The 15,283-nt window shown below is 33.4% G+C and overlaps 1 protein-coding gene across 1 annotated transcript; it reads left to right on the top strand.

Moving 5' to 3' along the window:
* Positions 1-1,579: 1,579 nt before the first annotated feature.
* On the top strand, positions 1,580-10,922 carry LOC143911136 (uncharacterized). The gene is made up of 15 exons (XM_077429897.1): positions 1,580-1,732; positions 1,901-2,042; positions 2,130-2,218; positions 3,793-4,040; positions 4,120-4,240; positions 4,322-4,441; positions 4,818-4,952; positions 5,028-5,144; positions 5,218-5,320; positions 5,399-5,501; positions 5,603-5,819; positions 5,909-6,088; positions 6,171-6,253; positions 8,228-8,497; positions 10,248-10,922. Exons 1-15 carry the CDS (start codon positions 1,697-1,699, stop codon positions 10,381-10,383), a joined length of 2,100 nt encoding a protein of 699 aa, XP_077286023.1. The 5' UTR covers positions 1,580-1,696; the 3' UTR covers positions 10,384-10,922.
* Positions 10,923-15,283: the final 4,361 nt, after the last annotated feature.

The following is a 15,283-nucleotide window of genomic DNA, read 5'->3' as shown; positions in this document are numbered from 1 at the left end:
TATAATAATTTTTATTTATTGGATGAAATTGAGATAATTTTGGTAAACAGACTTCATCATCCTAAGCCAAGGGTCGGCTAACCGTGGCTCTTTTTCCAAAGTACCCTAAAATTGTGTCAATTTCAACAGACGGGGCGAAAAGTATAACCGGCGTAAGAAAAGGGTTTGTTGCTATTTTGAAACGAAAAATTTATCACGAGGTACTTGTTTACCATCGCATCATTCATCAAGAAGCGCTTTGTGTGCAGACATTTCCAGAAAAAAATTGCAAAGTAATGAAATTGGTGATTAAGATTATCAACTCCAGTATAGCTAATGCTTAATTATTTTTTCCGGACTTGGGACCGGCAGGTAAGTGGTTAACAAGATTTCCCAACCCCAGGTGGAGTTAAAAATAAATAAATAAAATGATAATTTAGAAGTGAACTTTCCGAGCCTTTCTTTCAGCAAAATCTATAATTAAAGCTGAAAAATCAAGATTTTCAGCGATATCATTTTCAGTAGATATCGTTTCAAAACCGGAAAATCTATTTTATGACATTGTAGACCAGAGATAAGTTTTAAGTTTCGAAAAACTACGATCACCACTTGATACAGTTTCAGGCAGTGTCAAAATTCGCAGAACAACCAAAATGTTCGGATAAATTTTTTGTAAATCGTGCTGTTTTATAAAATTTAATACAATGAGTGGATTAAATTTACCTTAAACTTTATTTGAAAGACAGGCTTTTAAATTAATAGTTTCATCGCTAAGTTATCAGATTAATAATATCAGATTTTTAATTTGCAGTGAGCTTAATTTGAAGATCGGCTCTTCCGGAAGAAAGTTTACAAAATACACAAAACCCCCCACGTCTCTGGATATTTGTTTAACTGTTATTAAATTAAAGTTGTATCTAAGAATTAAAAATTAATTTAATTGAAAAAGAACATCGGACCAAATAATTAATGAAACAAGAAAACTGAAATTTTGTAATTGTTCCGTAATGTGGTTGCTTCGTGAGCTACACCTGGATCCTTTCTTTCAGTTTAAAAAACGTAATTAAAGCATCATGAACGTCAACAATTTGATAACGAACTACTCTGACACTTGTTATTTTCTTTTACCATCGTGTCAGATAATAAGTAATTATTTAAGGAATATAATTGCACGTGAATCAATTAGAATCTTCCAGCGATATATTGAAGCTGAACATAATGTAAACATGTTTACAGTTAAGAAAGTAGAGGCGCCTTTGGCCCTCTAATCTAAAATTTTGTAGGGTTTTTGGCGCTTTAATTTTAAATTCTAAAGCGCCTCCGGTGCATCGAGTGGCGCCCTTGGGCGCCGCCCAACCCAACCCCCCCCCCTAAAACCGGCACTGCATGGTTTCACGTGTTTGGGTCGGTTCGGTGATTACTGGTCACAAAGTCACTAAAATCTCTATAACAGCCGAAAAGTCCATCATACTAACGAGAACTTCAGTGCCAAATATTGCGTATTCGGGATTTGAATGACAAAAATTGTATTTATGACCACCGCAATGTGACTAATAATCCAATTACCGTTTGGCTCATCAGATATTTTTTTATTTTCAAGTCTGGTAACTCTTACGCTTGAAGCCGAAGTTGCCTAGCAACCGATTGTCACAACAGAAGCTGCTTCAAATATAAGTTGTTGGTTTTTTTTTGTTTAATAATAATTCTTTCAAGTCAAATGAGTACATCAAACTATTTAAGATCGCAATTCAAAGTAAGTATACGTATATATGTATATAATATATGTAGGTATATTGATTATTGACATATACATATGTACATATTATAATTTATTTATTTATATACATATGTATAAAATTTAGAATGTGTGTCTGATTACACATATGTATATTCTCCATTGATCTATTTTTATTTCATGAAGTTTGTCAACGAGATTGACTTGCAAAAGGCGATAGCCAAAGTGAGACGAGAACGGACCAAATTGAAGGAACAAGAGATATGGTCTGAGTTTTGCAGTAAAGAGTTGCAAAAATTGAGCATTCAAGATATCGACGTGCGTTCTAGTTAGTTCTTATAAAAATATATATCTACATCACGTTATAATTTTAAGCGTCCATTTGTTGAAAAAATAAATTAATCTTTATTTTCAGAAAATGAGACACCGTCATCGTACTCCAGTAAAAAGACTGCTGACGATAATGATTATAAAGATCACGCATTGTGTACAGATACAAACTGGGTAAATTATTTAAAGAAAATTATGGTATCTCATTTTAAGTTCAATATTAGATGATAAAATAGTAGAAGTAGGAAATAATTATTTATATTTAGGTCAAATAATTAACATGCCCGGTACTAAAGAAGAACAAATAAAGAGACGTATGAAACTAGGATGGAGTGCATTTGGACGAATGAATGTTGTTTTTAAATCAAAAATGCGTTTTGCCAGTGATGACGTGTGGATGTGTGGAAAGTTCAATGCACTCAAAGAAGTATGGAACGCTGTATGCTTGGCATAACGAGGAAAGATGAAACGGAATACGTGGGTGAAAAGTATGACAAGAGTAGTGGATAGAGTGAAGAGATTTAAATGGCAATGGGTGGGCCCATAGATGTAGAATAACTTAGATATGCCATTACATACAAACTTCGTTGGAGATCTTGTCGCCACTAACTGAGGGATACGGGGGGTTTAACTAGCGGGGAAGTGGTGAAAAAAAGGAAGGACGCAGCGGTCGGCAGTGGTCAGCAACCAGTTTATGTATATGTATATGTACATGTACTGAAGTTTTATTTTATTTATAACTTTATTTTATTGGACACTCCGCGTGAACCAACGTAAACCAAACTAATAAAGCCATATTAAGAAAAAAATATTTAGCTATACACACTATATTAAACTACAAATGTATGTTACTATAATAAAACCATCATTAACTATTACAATATTTAAACATTAGTAACTTCCACAAGGATCAATTTTAAAGCTGACACTTTAATATTTAGTTCATTGTTTGTAGTTTTAAACTTAATGTCGATTTCTGAATTTCCTTCAGTGCCAACAAGATATACGCGTGCATTTAGTGACACCCAGGTTGTCGACCGCTGTTCCATCAGTACATACATCGCGCCGATATTTCATTATATGTTAAAATACTACTATAATTGAAGACATTATATATTAATTCTTACTTATGATATGTGATGCCATCCGCCTTTTTATGTTTTCTTGAGTAATTGTAACACAATTTCACTGAACACGTTGGCATTTTCGAAAAATGTCAATCGACCTTCCTACTTAGAAGCCAACTAGCTACTGAGAGAGAGTGTGCATGATCTGTACTTTTTTTGTGTGTGCATGGTCCAACAGGGTGATCGGCTTAGAGCGTCAGGGCGTATCTATGGTATTCTATATCTATGGGTGGGCCACATGGCTAGAAGAATGGACGAAAGGTGGACAAAAGAAGTACTAGAATGGTACCCAAGAGAATGCAAAAGGGCAAAAGGAAGACCACAGGGAAGATGAGTAGACGAAATAAGGAAAATGTGTGGAGTGAGATGGATGAGAGTTGCGCAAAACAGAGACGAGTGGAAGCGTGTTGGAGAGGCCTTCATCCAGCCGTGGATGGTGAGCGGCTGTAGATGACGATATCGTAGATACATACATAAGATTATTATATACTCGCAAGATTTGAGTGAGCAAATATGTATATGAAAATTACAAGAATGACAATTTGCTATGATTTTTTGAAGAAAAGACTCTAAATACTCATAAGTATTTAAATGAACTTATTGTATTTTATATAATTCCAGAATAAGAAAAAGTGTTTTTCACATATGAAAAATATGGTCGATCTGAAGTTTCAAGATGAGCTACACCACACAAAACTCGATAGAAAATTGCCATCTCACAAAGAGATGTCTTTGTCTTATTCAAATGTTACCTCCATTTCTTTGCCGTGCTCAGATTCGGAACACACGATCCAATCTAAATTGGAAGAAATCGAAGAGAAAATCAAATTCATGTGTTCGAAAATATTGAATGTTATGGAAGTGATAGAGTACGTTTATATTCTACGCGAAATTATACTGTATAAAGTAGATATGTTCCTATGTAATTTTATTTTTAATTGCGTTTAGATCTAATTTGAACAATTTCCGAGAGCCTGAAACGTCTGTTGAAATACTTCAATACCATCGAAAAGCTTCAGAGTTTTGTATTCGATTCTCCAGGAATCACTTTTACCAAATCGAATCTCAGGTATATATGTACATATTTGATAGGAATGATTTAATTATTTAACAATTTAAATGATCACTGTTCTGATACATATTTTTACAGTTTAATCTGTTGATGTCCATCGATAATAATATGAATCAATATTCCGCAACGAAAACTGGCAAATTAATGCAATCGCAGAAGATTTTAAAGTTATTCCAAACTTTACTTTTAGGGTATTATGTAAGTGTGCATGTCTATTTTTTTTGTGGCTATTTGCAGGTACTATATCTGCGACAGCCGCAAAGCCTTCTGCGCATGCGCGTGAACTTATAATCCGATTATAATTTCTAGCATTTAATGTAGGCTAGACTTGATTGAATTAATAATATTAACTAATTTGGATTATATTTTTTACTCTATGTCACTTTACGAGTTCGAACTAAATGTCAAGAGGTTTAAAACAAAATTTTAGCAGTTAACACGCTGACAGTGACAGTTCACGCGCATGCGCAGAAAGCATTGCGCCTGTCGCCGATATAGTACCTGCAAATAGCCACAACCTTTTTTTTTTATTATATCATCATAAGGTTGCTGATTGTAATTTTTATAATTTCAGACATTTTATCGTCACATGTATATCGTCTGGGGATATAATGGGATAGCCGAAAAGCTTAATAATTTACTTAATGTGACGCAAAAAATCTTAAACACTTCCAAAGCTTTTCAAACGTTAAAAGAAATTCCCATGTTGGTAAGAATCTTTTTTTTCAACAAAATTTTACACCTGATTTTAATCACTAGCTAAAAAAATAGAATCTTTGTATAGAATGAATTAAAAACTATCGTTCGTCGAATGATGGATTCAATAAAAGACTCAATCGGTTGTACTCATTCATCAATGTGTGCATCGTTGCCTAAAAAAATGTCTTCCGACACAAGACGGGTAAGAATAAGAGCGAATTATGTGTATATAGTTGTATATTGTGATGTGTTATTTAACTATTTGTCTTTTTTAGATCAAGTCAGCTAATAGTTCCTTGAATAAATTTCACTCGGCGAAGAGTACAAACTCTGATTTTGTCCCGATCAATAAAAGAAGAGTTCGAAGTGCTAGTTCAGGTTGTCTGTTATTAAACAGCTACATATACATATTTACTTTCTCGAAAGAATCATATCATTGTTTTATTTTCATTTTAGTTGATCCGTATTATATGTATCAAAATAAACAAGTTGTAAAAAATGGATTCAATTGTAAAGTTTGCTGTGTAGATGAGAAGTGTGATAAACCGAATTCAGATGTGTTAGTGAATTTTATCTAAATGAATTATTACCGAAACATTTGCATAGTTCATTCATTTTCGACGAGTGGTACTTTATATAAACATTTTGATGTCGTTTTAGATTTAAGAGATTGACGACTGCAAACAAATCGTCGCTAAATCAAAACATCCTTTCAAATAAAGAAAATAAAAAGAATTATCACAAAAATTGTCACCCCAGAAGAAATTTTATTGCGTCAAAAAGTGTAAACGATTTGAAAAAAAATTACGACAAGGAGAATAAAGCCAGAGAGCACTTACAGGAGAATAAAGATGTTAATATAAAAGTTGTAAGTAATGTAAGTGTGAATGTTTTATACACCACAAACTTTTATTGAATTAAATATACATATGTATTAAAGCTAAAAATCATCTCCATATATTGCAGAAAAACAATCAAAAGACAACAAAGCGACTGCTTTTTACTGAAGACTCTAAAAAGAATATTAGTGAAAATGACGATGACAGTGTATTAGTTCAGGACAAAAAAGACGAAGCTCTTGTAAAGCGATTAATACCGCTGATAGCGGATCACTTTCGGGGAATGTATGAAAACGCAATCGACGAGGTACATTCTGAAATTATAATAATATAAATCAATTAATAGATCACTTGGCGTATTCAATATATCTTTATTGCAATGTTTAAAGGTGAAAACTACTAAAAAGGTCGACAATTCCACAGTAAAAGTACAAAACTTCGCTTCAAACAATAAAGAGGGAAAAATAAAAAGGTAATGTTTTTAATAATAATAAAACAAATTATTTTTTTTGTTACTCTTGTTTTATATATATGTATATCCCAGCAGCGTGGTCTAGCGGTGAATGTTGAATTATTTCGTACTTGATGTTACGAGTTCGATTCCCGCTACGTCTCGCTGTTGGCCAGACCTTGGTTTGTCGAGGTCGATCGTTTCTTATCAGAATTTGCCAATTTTTCTGATTTTCATTGAAACGATTCCTGTAAAATTGGCGTTTCCTTCCCAATTTTCTGTTGCGAACCTTTAGTTATTGTTATATCTTAGGTTTCGCCATATTGCTCACCATAGATGTCTCTGTGGTTGTTTATCGAATATAAAATTCGTATTGTTACATGAAAGTTATTCATCGTTATTTATCGTATTAATACGATGTTTGTAATATCTGACCATAGATGTCAGATATTGTTTAGATTTACATGTATCTATGTAATAATTATGTGGACCAGGAAGGCGCATTTGGGGTTTACCTGTTAAGCCTTCCTGGTATATTTGTATATATGTATGTAAAAATAAAAATAAATATGTATATGTAGGAGTCGGGTATAGGGATGGTTGCAGGATAGAGACATTAAAAGGCGATCTTAGGCCACTTTACACGTTTATTACAGTATAAGAATATACACGATGCGCGTACGCATCCTGCCAGCGGCCATCCGGCAGCGGCCCCACCGCGACTCTCAGTCAGTGTCTGGGGTGCCAACTCCTAACAGTGAACACACATGTGTACCACTGCCTGTACACCACCCCTCAACATTACACTCATTACTAGAGCCCGGAATCTGAAGGGGCTGTTTATTGTTCAAAGATTGTAAATGCATTGTTAAAGGTTTGCCGAACCTTTTTTACAAAGGATTTACAACAACGGAACAATAGGCGGCACGTTTCCGGCCCCTTCAGATACCGACCTCTACTCATTACATTCACACATCAAATCCCACATATATGTATATGTATATTTAGCCAGCAGTATGGGTCGGTGGTTGCGTTTGAGTTTAGCACCAAGAGGTTACCAGGTTCGATCCCGTACTAATCTTAAATACTGCTTGGATATTTCAGTCTTGGATATTTGTGATATGTCAGTAGATTTATGCCAGTCTTGGATATTTGTGACTAAAAGTGGATCGTTTCTTGTTATAGTTTGCCAATTTATCTGATTTCATTGTTGAAACGGTTCCTCACAAATATCTGAATTTGATATGTATGTACAATGTGTACAAATTTATGTAAAATTAAATTAAATTCTAAATTCGTAATGTCTCTATGGATTAATTAACTAATTGTTAATTTCGTGTTCTTCAGCCTCTCGAAATACGGCGATTTATGTAATAAAAAACGCCGCATTGTTTGTAATTAATTCTCTAGAAAGGCGCATTGGGGTGTCTACCTGTTAGGCCTTCCTGGTATATATCTATGTAAAATAAAATAAAACATGCACTGAGCCAGCAGCATAGCTCGGTGGTTAAGCTTCTGCTTAATGTCGAGAGGCACCGGGTTCGATTCCATGAGCTGACCTCGATTGAAAAGAATTTTTCTGGGTATATCTGCAGTGCTGCTGGTCAGACCTGGATATTTGTGACTCCAGGTCGATCGTTTCCTATCAGAGTTTGCCAATTTTCTCTGATTTCATTGTTGAAACGGTTCCCGGTAAAATTGGCTAAATATCCTTCCTACCTACTAACTAGGTCACCACTATTTGAGATTGATTAATGTACAATAAAATTGTGCAATGTGCAATTCATAGATGTCTCGTTAATTTGCGAGTTTTTCAGTGTCTTGTATAATAAAAAAATAAAAAAAGGCTGCAATGTTATTAATTGGCCAGGAAGGCGCATTGGGGTTACCTGTAAGGCCTTCCTGGTATATACATATGTAAAAAATAAATAAATAAATGTCTGGTCACTGTGGCTAATATGAACATGATATAAATTTTGCAAATTTCTCATTTAGTTGCAAAAGTCATGCAGTCACAGAACATAAAGGAAAGAGTGCCACTCAGAATATACAAATGGTGATTGTGTCACACGATTCGGATAATTTGAAATCCCCGAACTCACCATCACATTATTTTCAAGACTCTGCAATAAAACATATACTGGATGATGCCGAAAGAACCGTGGATGAGAATGGTGGTACTAAAGAAGCAATCGGTCCAAATAAGACATTGTCGACGCGAGACGATCAATCGGAATATAGAAAAAAGCCATCTCAAATAAGCAAGTATGTTATGACATTTTCTTTTTACTTTATCTATATGTAGGTAGTAATAATAGATGAAGTTTTGTGATCATGTGAAAATTCGAATTCGAAATTTTGACTGATTCGAACTCAGAATCGATCACTGATCACGTTTTCATGATCTAGAAATAAATGTGTGTGTGCGTGTGTGTGTCTGTTAGTATGTGTAGAATAGAACACCGTTAGTTATATCGAAATGAAACTTAGTATCGGTTTCTGAAATACTAATCGATACGATGTAAATTTTTTTCAAATTTTTAAGTGGACCGGAAATGGTACCTCCCTTTATAGGTGTCTTATTTTTTTAAGTTTTTGGATTCATTTATCTCCCAAACCGCTCAACTGATCAGAATGAAATTTTTTACATGTAATAGAAATTATAAATTTTATACAGTAATATTTTTACCTCAACTGGAAGTAGTACTTTTACTCTAGAAAATGGAGGTATTTTTTTAATGTTTTTCTCAAAAATTTTTGGTTGTATTGAACTAAAATTTCATGGTGCCACTTTAGTATGCGGTCTACCTTCATATATCTACTTTAGTATGCGGTGTCACTGTCTCTGTTCTCGCGTGTGACTGAATAATACCGACTCTAACAACGTAATCTTACATTCAATACGGCTGACCCTAACTTAACCTAACCTAACCTGACCCTTAAATAAATAGGTATTGGCTGCTAAAATATGTTTTTTTTGTGAAAATATTGATGAAATAAAATTTAAAAAAAAAACGTATCTTAGCTGCCAACACCTATTTATTTAAGGGTCAGGTTAGGTTAGGTTAAGTTAGGGTTGGCCCTATTCATTTAAGATTAGGTTGTTAGGGCCGGTATTTTCTTCGCTGCTGACAATATTTTGATAGAAATGCTTCGACAACATTATGAGGTGGCAGGAAAAAACTAATAAAAAAAATATAATAAACAGGTCGTTGCTACGATACAAATGAAAAAAAAACAGTCGACTGCGATTCAAAGGTAGATCGCATGCTAATGTAGACCGCATACTAAAGTAGCACCAATTTCATATCTAGAAGCTTACGTTTATTAGCAAGTTTGTTAGCAATTTGGTGAACGCCTGTCAACCGGAAGTGCTTGTTTACTCTTGTTCATTTTTCTTCCACTATTTTTTTCGACCCTTTAAATTTGTATGCTCTTCACGAGAAAATTCAGGTATAATTCTTGTATCAAATTAAATAAATCGGAAGTGGGATTTTTTCCTCTAAGAAAAGTCAAAAATGTTGTGACCACACGATTTTTTCACACCACTGAACGTATCAAGCTAAAATTTTGTATTTGTATTCTTTATGTACTAACTTAGAGTTGATAAGGTTTTGGCTAGAATTGGTAAACCGGAAGTGGTATTTTTTTTTAAAACAATATTTCATTATTTTATTTTGGCCTTTTAAATTATTTCTGTCTTCTTGATATTTTATGTTTATAATATATACATATATAGTGTTGTAAAGTGTTAAAAAAATGTTTAAACAAAATCCGACAACCGGAAGTAGAACTTTGGTCTTGTGTAAGTTTCCTTACATTTACGGCTCAATTTGTATCGAAAATGCTCTCATCCCCAGTATGTGTGAACGTGTATGTACATACATATGTTTCATTATCGAATTTTGTTTTTTATACTTTTTATATTCTTCAAATACATAGAAAATATCATGGGTTGGTCACATTGGTTGCATTGTGTTTGTGTATATTTTAATTTTTATATTGTTGTTTGCAGAATATCCGAAGAGTTAATAGCGAGCGAATTGTCATTGATAACGATGGAAATCGATAAGCCGTTGAAGCAGTTCATTAAAAAGGAACTGAGTGACTTTTCAAACTTTTTGTACAAGACTCGTTCAATTAAACACTGATTGCTGTGTTAAGATTAGTCGTATTCAGAGAAATGTAATATTAATAGAAGTGGCTTTAGGTGCTCTTTTGTTGTCAAGTGACATTCTGTCCACGGACAGATCTAAATGATTTTAGCATCAGTCGTATTTGACGCTTGGTGCTAGACGTATGGATGTCCGATAAAAACTTCTCTGTTGGTTTATATTACTCGCAAGATGGGCGAGCATCGGTAAAAATTGCACAATACATTCAAAAACACACAATAAACAACATGGGATACATTTTTATAAGTAAATTGATCCGATTGTATTCCGTGCGATGTAGCGTATTTATAGAGACGTACTGCGTAAAATTGACAACAATTATGTATTCGTAAGGGCCCCTCTATTCTTATTACATCTCTCTGTATTGAATACTCCGATGCTGATGCAAGTGAAGCGTTGTTTTGCTTTCTTTAAAATCATTTTTACTCGTATTTTCTTATTAAAAAGTTGTCAATTGATAATTTTAAGTGTATTGAAACGTATTCAGTTCTTTAAATAAATATATTATGACATTCGTTTGTTTTTTTTTTATTTCTATTTATTATTATGCAGTTTAGTTCTTTTATTTGATTAAAACAGCCGGAATGTACTCACTCAACTTTTCAAAATGGGAGAATTATTCCTTCACTTCAAAATTAAACGAAAATATTAAAATAAATCCAGGACAGATTTTAAGAAATGGCGCAATTGTACCGTTAAGTCAGTATTTATGTACATTGTATATAATAATTCGTTGAAGTAAATGAATTTACTTTGTTGTGAAATGCAAATGATTTATATTAAGGTCAACGCCTTTCGATGTACATGCCTGAAAAGGGAACTGCGGTCAAGTCGATGCAGAAAAATAAAAGGCCCGCAGAAGAGAAGTACGAGTATGTGTAGAAAAAATAAAGTCCCCTTGTTTCTTAGATTCTTTCATGATGTTGAATATTTAACAGGCTCTACCTGAAAAGCATTGCAATGTATTGCGAAAAAATGGCCAAATTAAATGTGACGGAGCAGAAAAAGTCGAAGAAAAGCTTTCGGGCAGTCAAAATCCCCAAAAGGCGAAGAAGCTGGTGTAAACTTGGCAATATTGAGTCCAAAGAAAAAATACCAACCCTAATTGAATATTATTCGGCAGAAGTATTAAGTATTTTTTAATATACATATTCTGTATTTAATTGGTCAGTAACTTTGGTTGTAAATTACATACATATATCATCGGTGTCTTAGAGCACAGTTGTGATTTGGATGAATGTTGTTGCATAGGGGTGGACTCAGGATCCAAATGAACGGCCAAAGTCGCTTCACAGCATTTGTTCAACGATTAAAGAGCTCCACACGGATCCACCGCTCACTCCAGAATAATCTAATCTACCGTGTGTGCCTCCTTATAAAGGACAAGTTGCACACCACAGCTGCCCCGATCCACGAATGTGTATATTTTCTAGGCACTTAAAGGTCTACCCTGGCGAATCTATTGTTTACGCTCACACTCGCCCGGGTCTGTGAGAGCTCCAGCGTACCCTTTGTTCGGACACTTACTGAGTCCCGCTAGCCTAATCCGGGGTCTCTATTTTTCACCCACGAATGCACTTAGACAGTGGATACTCTCTCTCATGTTCCCACGTTACAATATTAATGAATTTTTTTCTGGTTCTTTTTTACTAACCACTTAATCGCCACGCGTTTGTAGAAACCGATTCGATTGTTTTATTATATGTGTATAGTGCCAACCCTTGACACTACCTCTTGAATATATCACAAACTAACGAAGAATATTAACTTTTTTCAATTTCATTAGTATCACAGGATATTTTTAGATGTTACTAAGAAGAAACCAAAATTAATTTCGAGTCATAACCTTAAATACGAAGGAGCGCGCACCGATGCGCTTATGGCGATGAAGTGATTAAAAAATATTTACACACAATTATGATTCTTATATTTAAGTCAACTGTTTTATAGCAATCCTTAAAACGACAACATGATAAATTGGGTGGTAGTTGGATTATTGGTCACATGGTGATTACCCAAGACAATTTTTGCGATAAAAATCGCGAATACGGAATATTTGGCACTCGAGTTCTTGTTAGTATGATAGTTATCATTAGTATGATGGACTTTTCGTCTGCCAGATGTTCGGTTATAAAGATTTTAGTGACTTTTGGGCGAGCGCTTGTGACCAATAATAATCACCGAACCAAATTGGGTATTGTGTTCTAAGGGTGCGATATCAAAAACATTAAGCGAAAATAAAAATTACTGACTTAAATTGATTAAAAAAAATATATCATTTGATTTCATGGGTCGGTGATTATTCCGCAAAAAGCGATCTCGCGCACGTCACTGAAATCTCGATTACGGAACGTCTGGCGCCCAACAACTCCATCAATCGAAAGATATCCACGCGAAATATTGTACTAACGAGAACTCGAGTGCCAAATGTTCCGTGCTCGAGATTTTAGTGACGTGCGCGAGATCGCTTTTTGCGGAATAGTCTGTTTACCGGAAAAAGTACGCCTAACTTGATAAATTTATTGTTTCGTAATAGCTTGAAGATGACGGTTTTCTCAGTGAAGCAAATACACATCAATGCAACAATGAAAGCTATTATTTATTTGACTGCAATCATCCCGTCGAATTGGGTGAAAGATTGGTAAATCATTCTGTACAATTTTATTTAATATTCAGTAATCGATAATTACTATGATATTATATTAGCATCTTAAATCTTAGGTGCAGTTACATATAATTAAAAAGCAAATAAGTCTTTCATTATGTATTTGTACACGGATATGATTTTTCAGAACGAAAACGATGGCAGTTTGGAAAAATGTCATCTTGAACCGGAAGTCGACGAAAGGATAGCAAATTTGATTTTGCTCTACTTAAAGTATTGCAGCGAAGAGTGCTTCAAATCCAATGCGAATTCGCCGAACGACAAAATCGCCGATTTCAAAATAAAACCCCCACCGAAATTTACCAACACTACAACATCGACTAGTAAAAATATAATATCAATTGACTTGGCACATTTATTAAAGCCAGAGCAATGCATTTGATTGTCATCTAGATTTATGTATGTATGTATAATGGAGCAGCACATATACAAAGTAAAAAAAAAAGAAACATCCACAATTAAAAGGTTTCGTTTGATTTAACACAGGGAGAAATAAAACGTGGCGATTATTTTGATACATGTATTTAAAAATCGAAATTATAAAAAACGTTCTCGAGTCGCAAAAGTACTCTAATATTGAATATGGCTATATGTATTAGTACTATTCACCTTAAAAGTACAATAATATGTAGTTTTAATATACCATATATATATGTATATAAATAATCATAATCATAATTGTATATTCAAATATAATAGATATATAATGCTTACAGCGGAATACACAATGAATACGTTTAAAAAATGCAAATTTGACACATATTTTCTGACTATGAAATATATTTGTATATAAACATCGAACACCCATTTAAATGTAGAGTAAAATATGGCTACACGTATCGGCCATCTTAAATATAAATATATATATATATATATATATATATATATATATATATATATATATATATATATATATATATATATATGTGTGTGTGTGTGTAATAAATATATACTAGAAGACTACGGGGACAGTCATGTTGTATGCACAGTGTATCACAAATACATGATGCAGCGGAACCTCGATTAATCACTCGGTTGATTCGTTTTTGTTTTTTGTTTTAATTAAAAAGGATTGCGAATGGAAATATTTAAAAGCACAGGGCCTATTCGAGGGACCACCGTATACTTAAATGTAAATAATCTCTAGTAACATTACACTTTATAGGGCTTTACACTGAGGCTTTCAATTAGTCGATAAACCTTTTGTTTGTCAGACGCATCGACTTTCAGTATCACTTATATGTAGTTCTTTTAAGATTTGATTCACTTCTAGTTATTTTATTATCTTGAATAGTTTCAGATTTCAGATGCTAACACACTTTGATCTTTTAACACACTTAACACACATGTATGTTATCTCTGAATTAACATGAGTGAATATATATATATATATATATATATATATATATATATATATATATATATATATATGTATACATATGTATCTAAAAAGGTCATTTGTATACATATGTATCATAAAAGGGCAGGTGGAAGTGTATAATGAATAATTTATAAAGAGTATACGTATAATGAATAATGTATAAAGAGTATACGTATAATGAATAATGTATTTTATCAATTATTATTTCTTCTAATCGAAAGCCTCAGTTTCATGCTACAAATATAATATAATATAACACTTATGTATATGTGGCTTAACGTAGGCCGATATACAAATCAAACATACATAGATATATTCGGAGCGTTTGCAGATACATTCGTCGTCAATACAAATTATTGAATTATATATATATACTTGTACTTGGTTTAAAATGACTAGAACGTATATTATTTAATAAACGATGCATTGTCGTTGTTGCTATGGTTTTTTGTTTTAAGTTGATTATTTTCAGATACAAATTGCAACATCGTTTGTAGATAATTTTAAAATTATCAAAAATTTTACTTACATTTAAGCATGTGTTGAGAAATTTGAACAACATTGGATAATGGAATGCAAATCAAATCATTGGACAGTTAGGGTCAAAACACACAGAGCAGGACGTGGGACGTGTTTTTTTTATAGATACTTTTAAACATGCGATAAAACGCAGCCCATATACGTGGTACAGTCCCAAAAATCACCCCTGGAGTGTTTTCGGTGATATTTTATCCTTGCTTGACAGTGATCGATTACGGTGAATCCCATATTTGAAGAAATGTAGGAGAAACATGCACTCTGCACATGCAACTACACCTGAATTCGGTTTG

Source organism: Arctopsyche grandis, chromosome 4, assembly GCF_051622035.1.
Source record: "Arctopsyche grandis isolate Sample6627 chromosome 4, ASM5162203v2, whole genome shotgun sequence".
NCBI lineage: Eukaryota > Metazoa > Arthropoda > Insecta > Trichoptera > Hydropsychidae > Arctopsyche > Arctopsyche grandis.
This window is presented reverse-complemented; position numbering and strand designations above follow the sequence as displayed.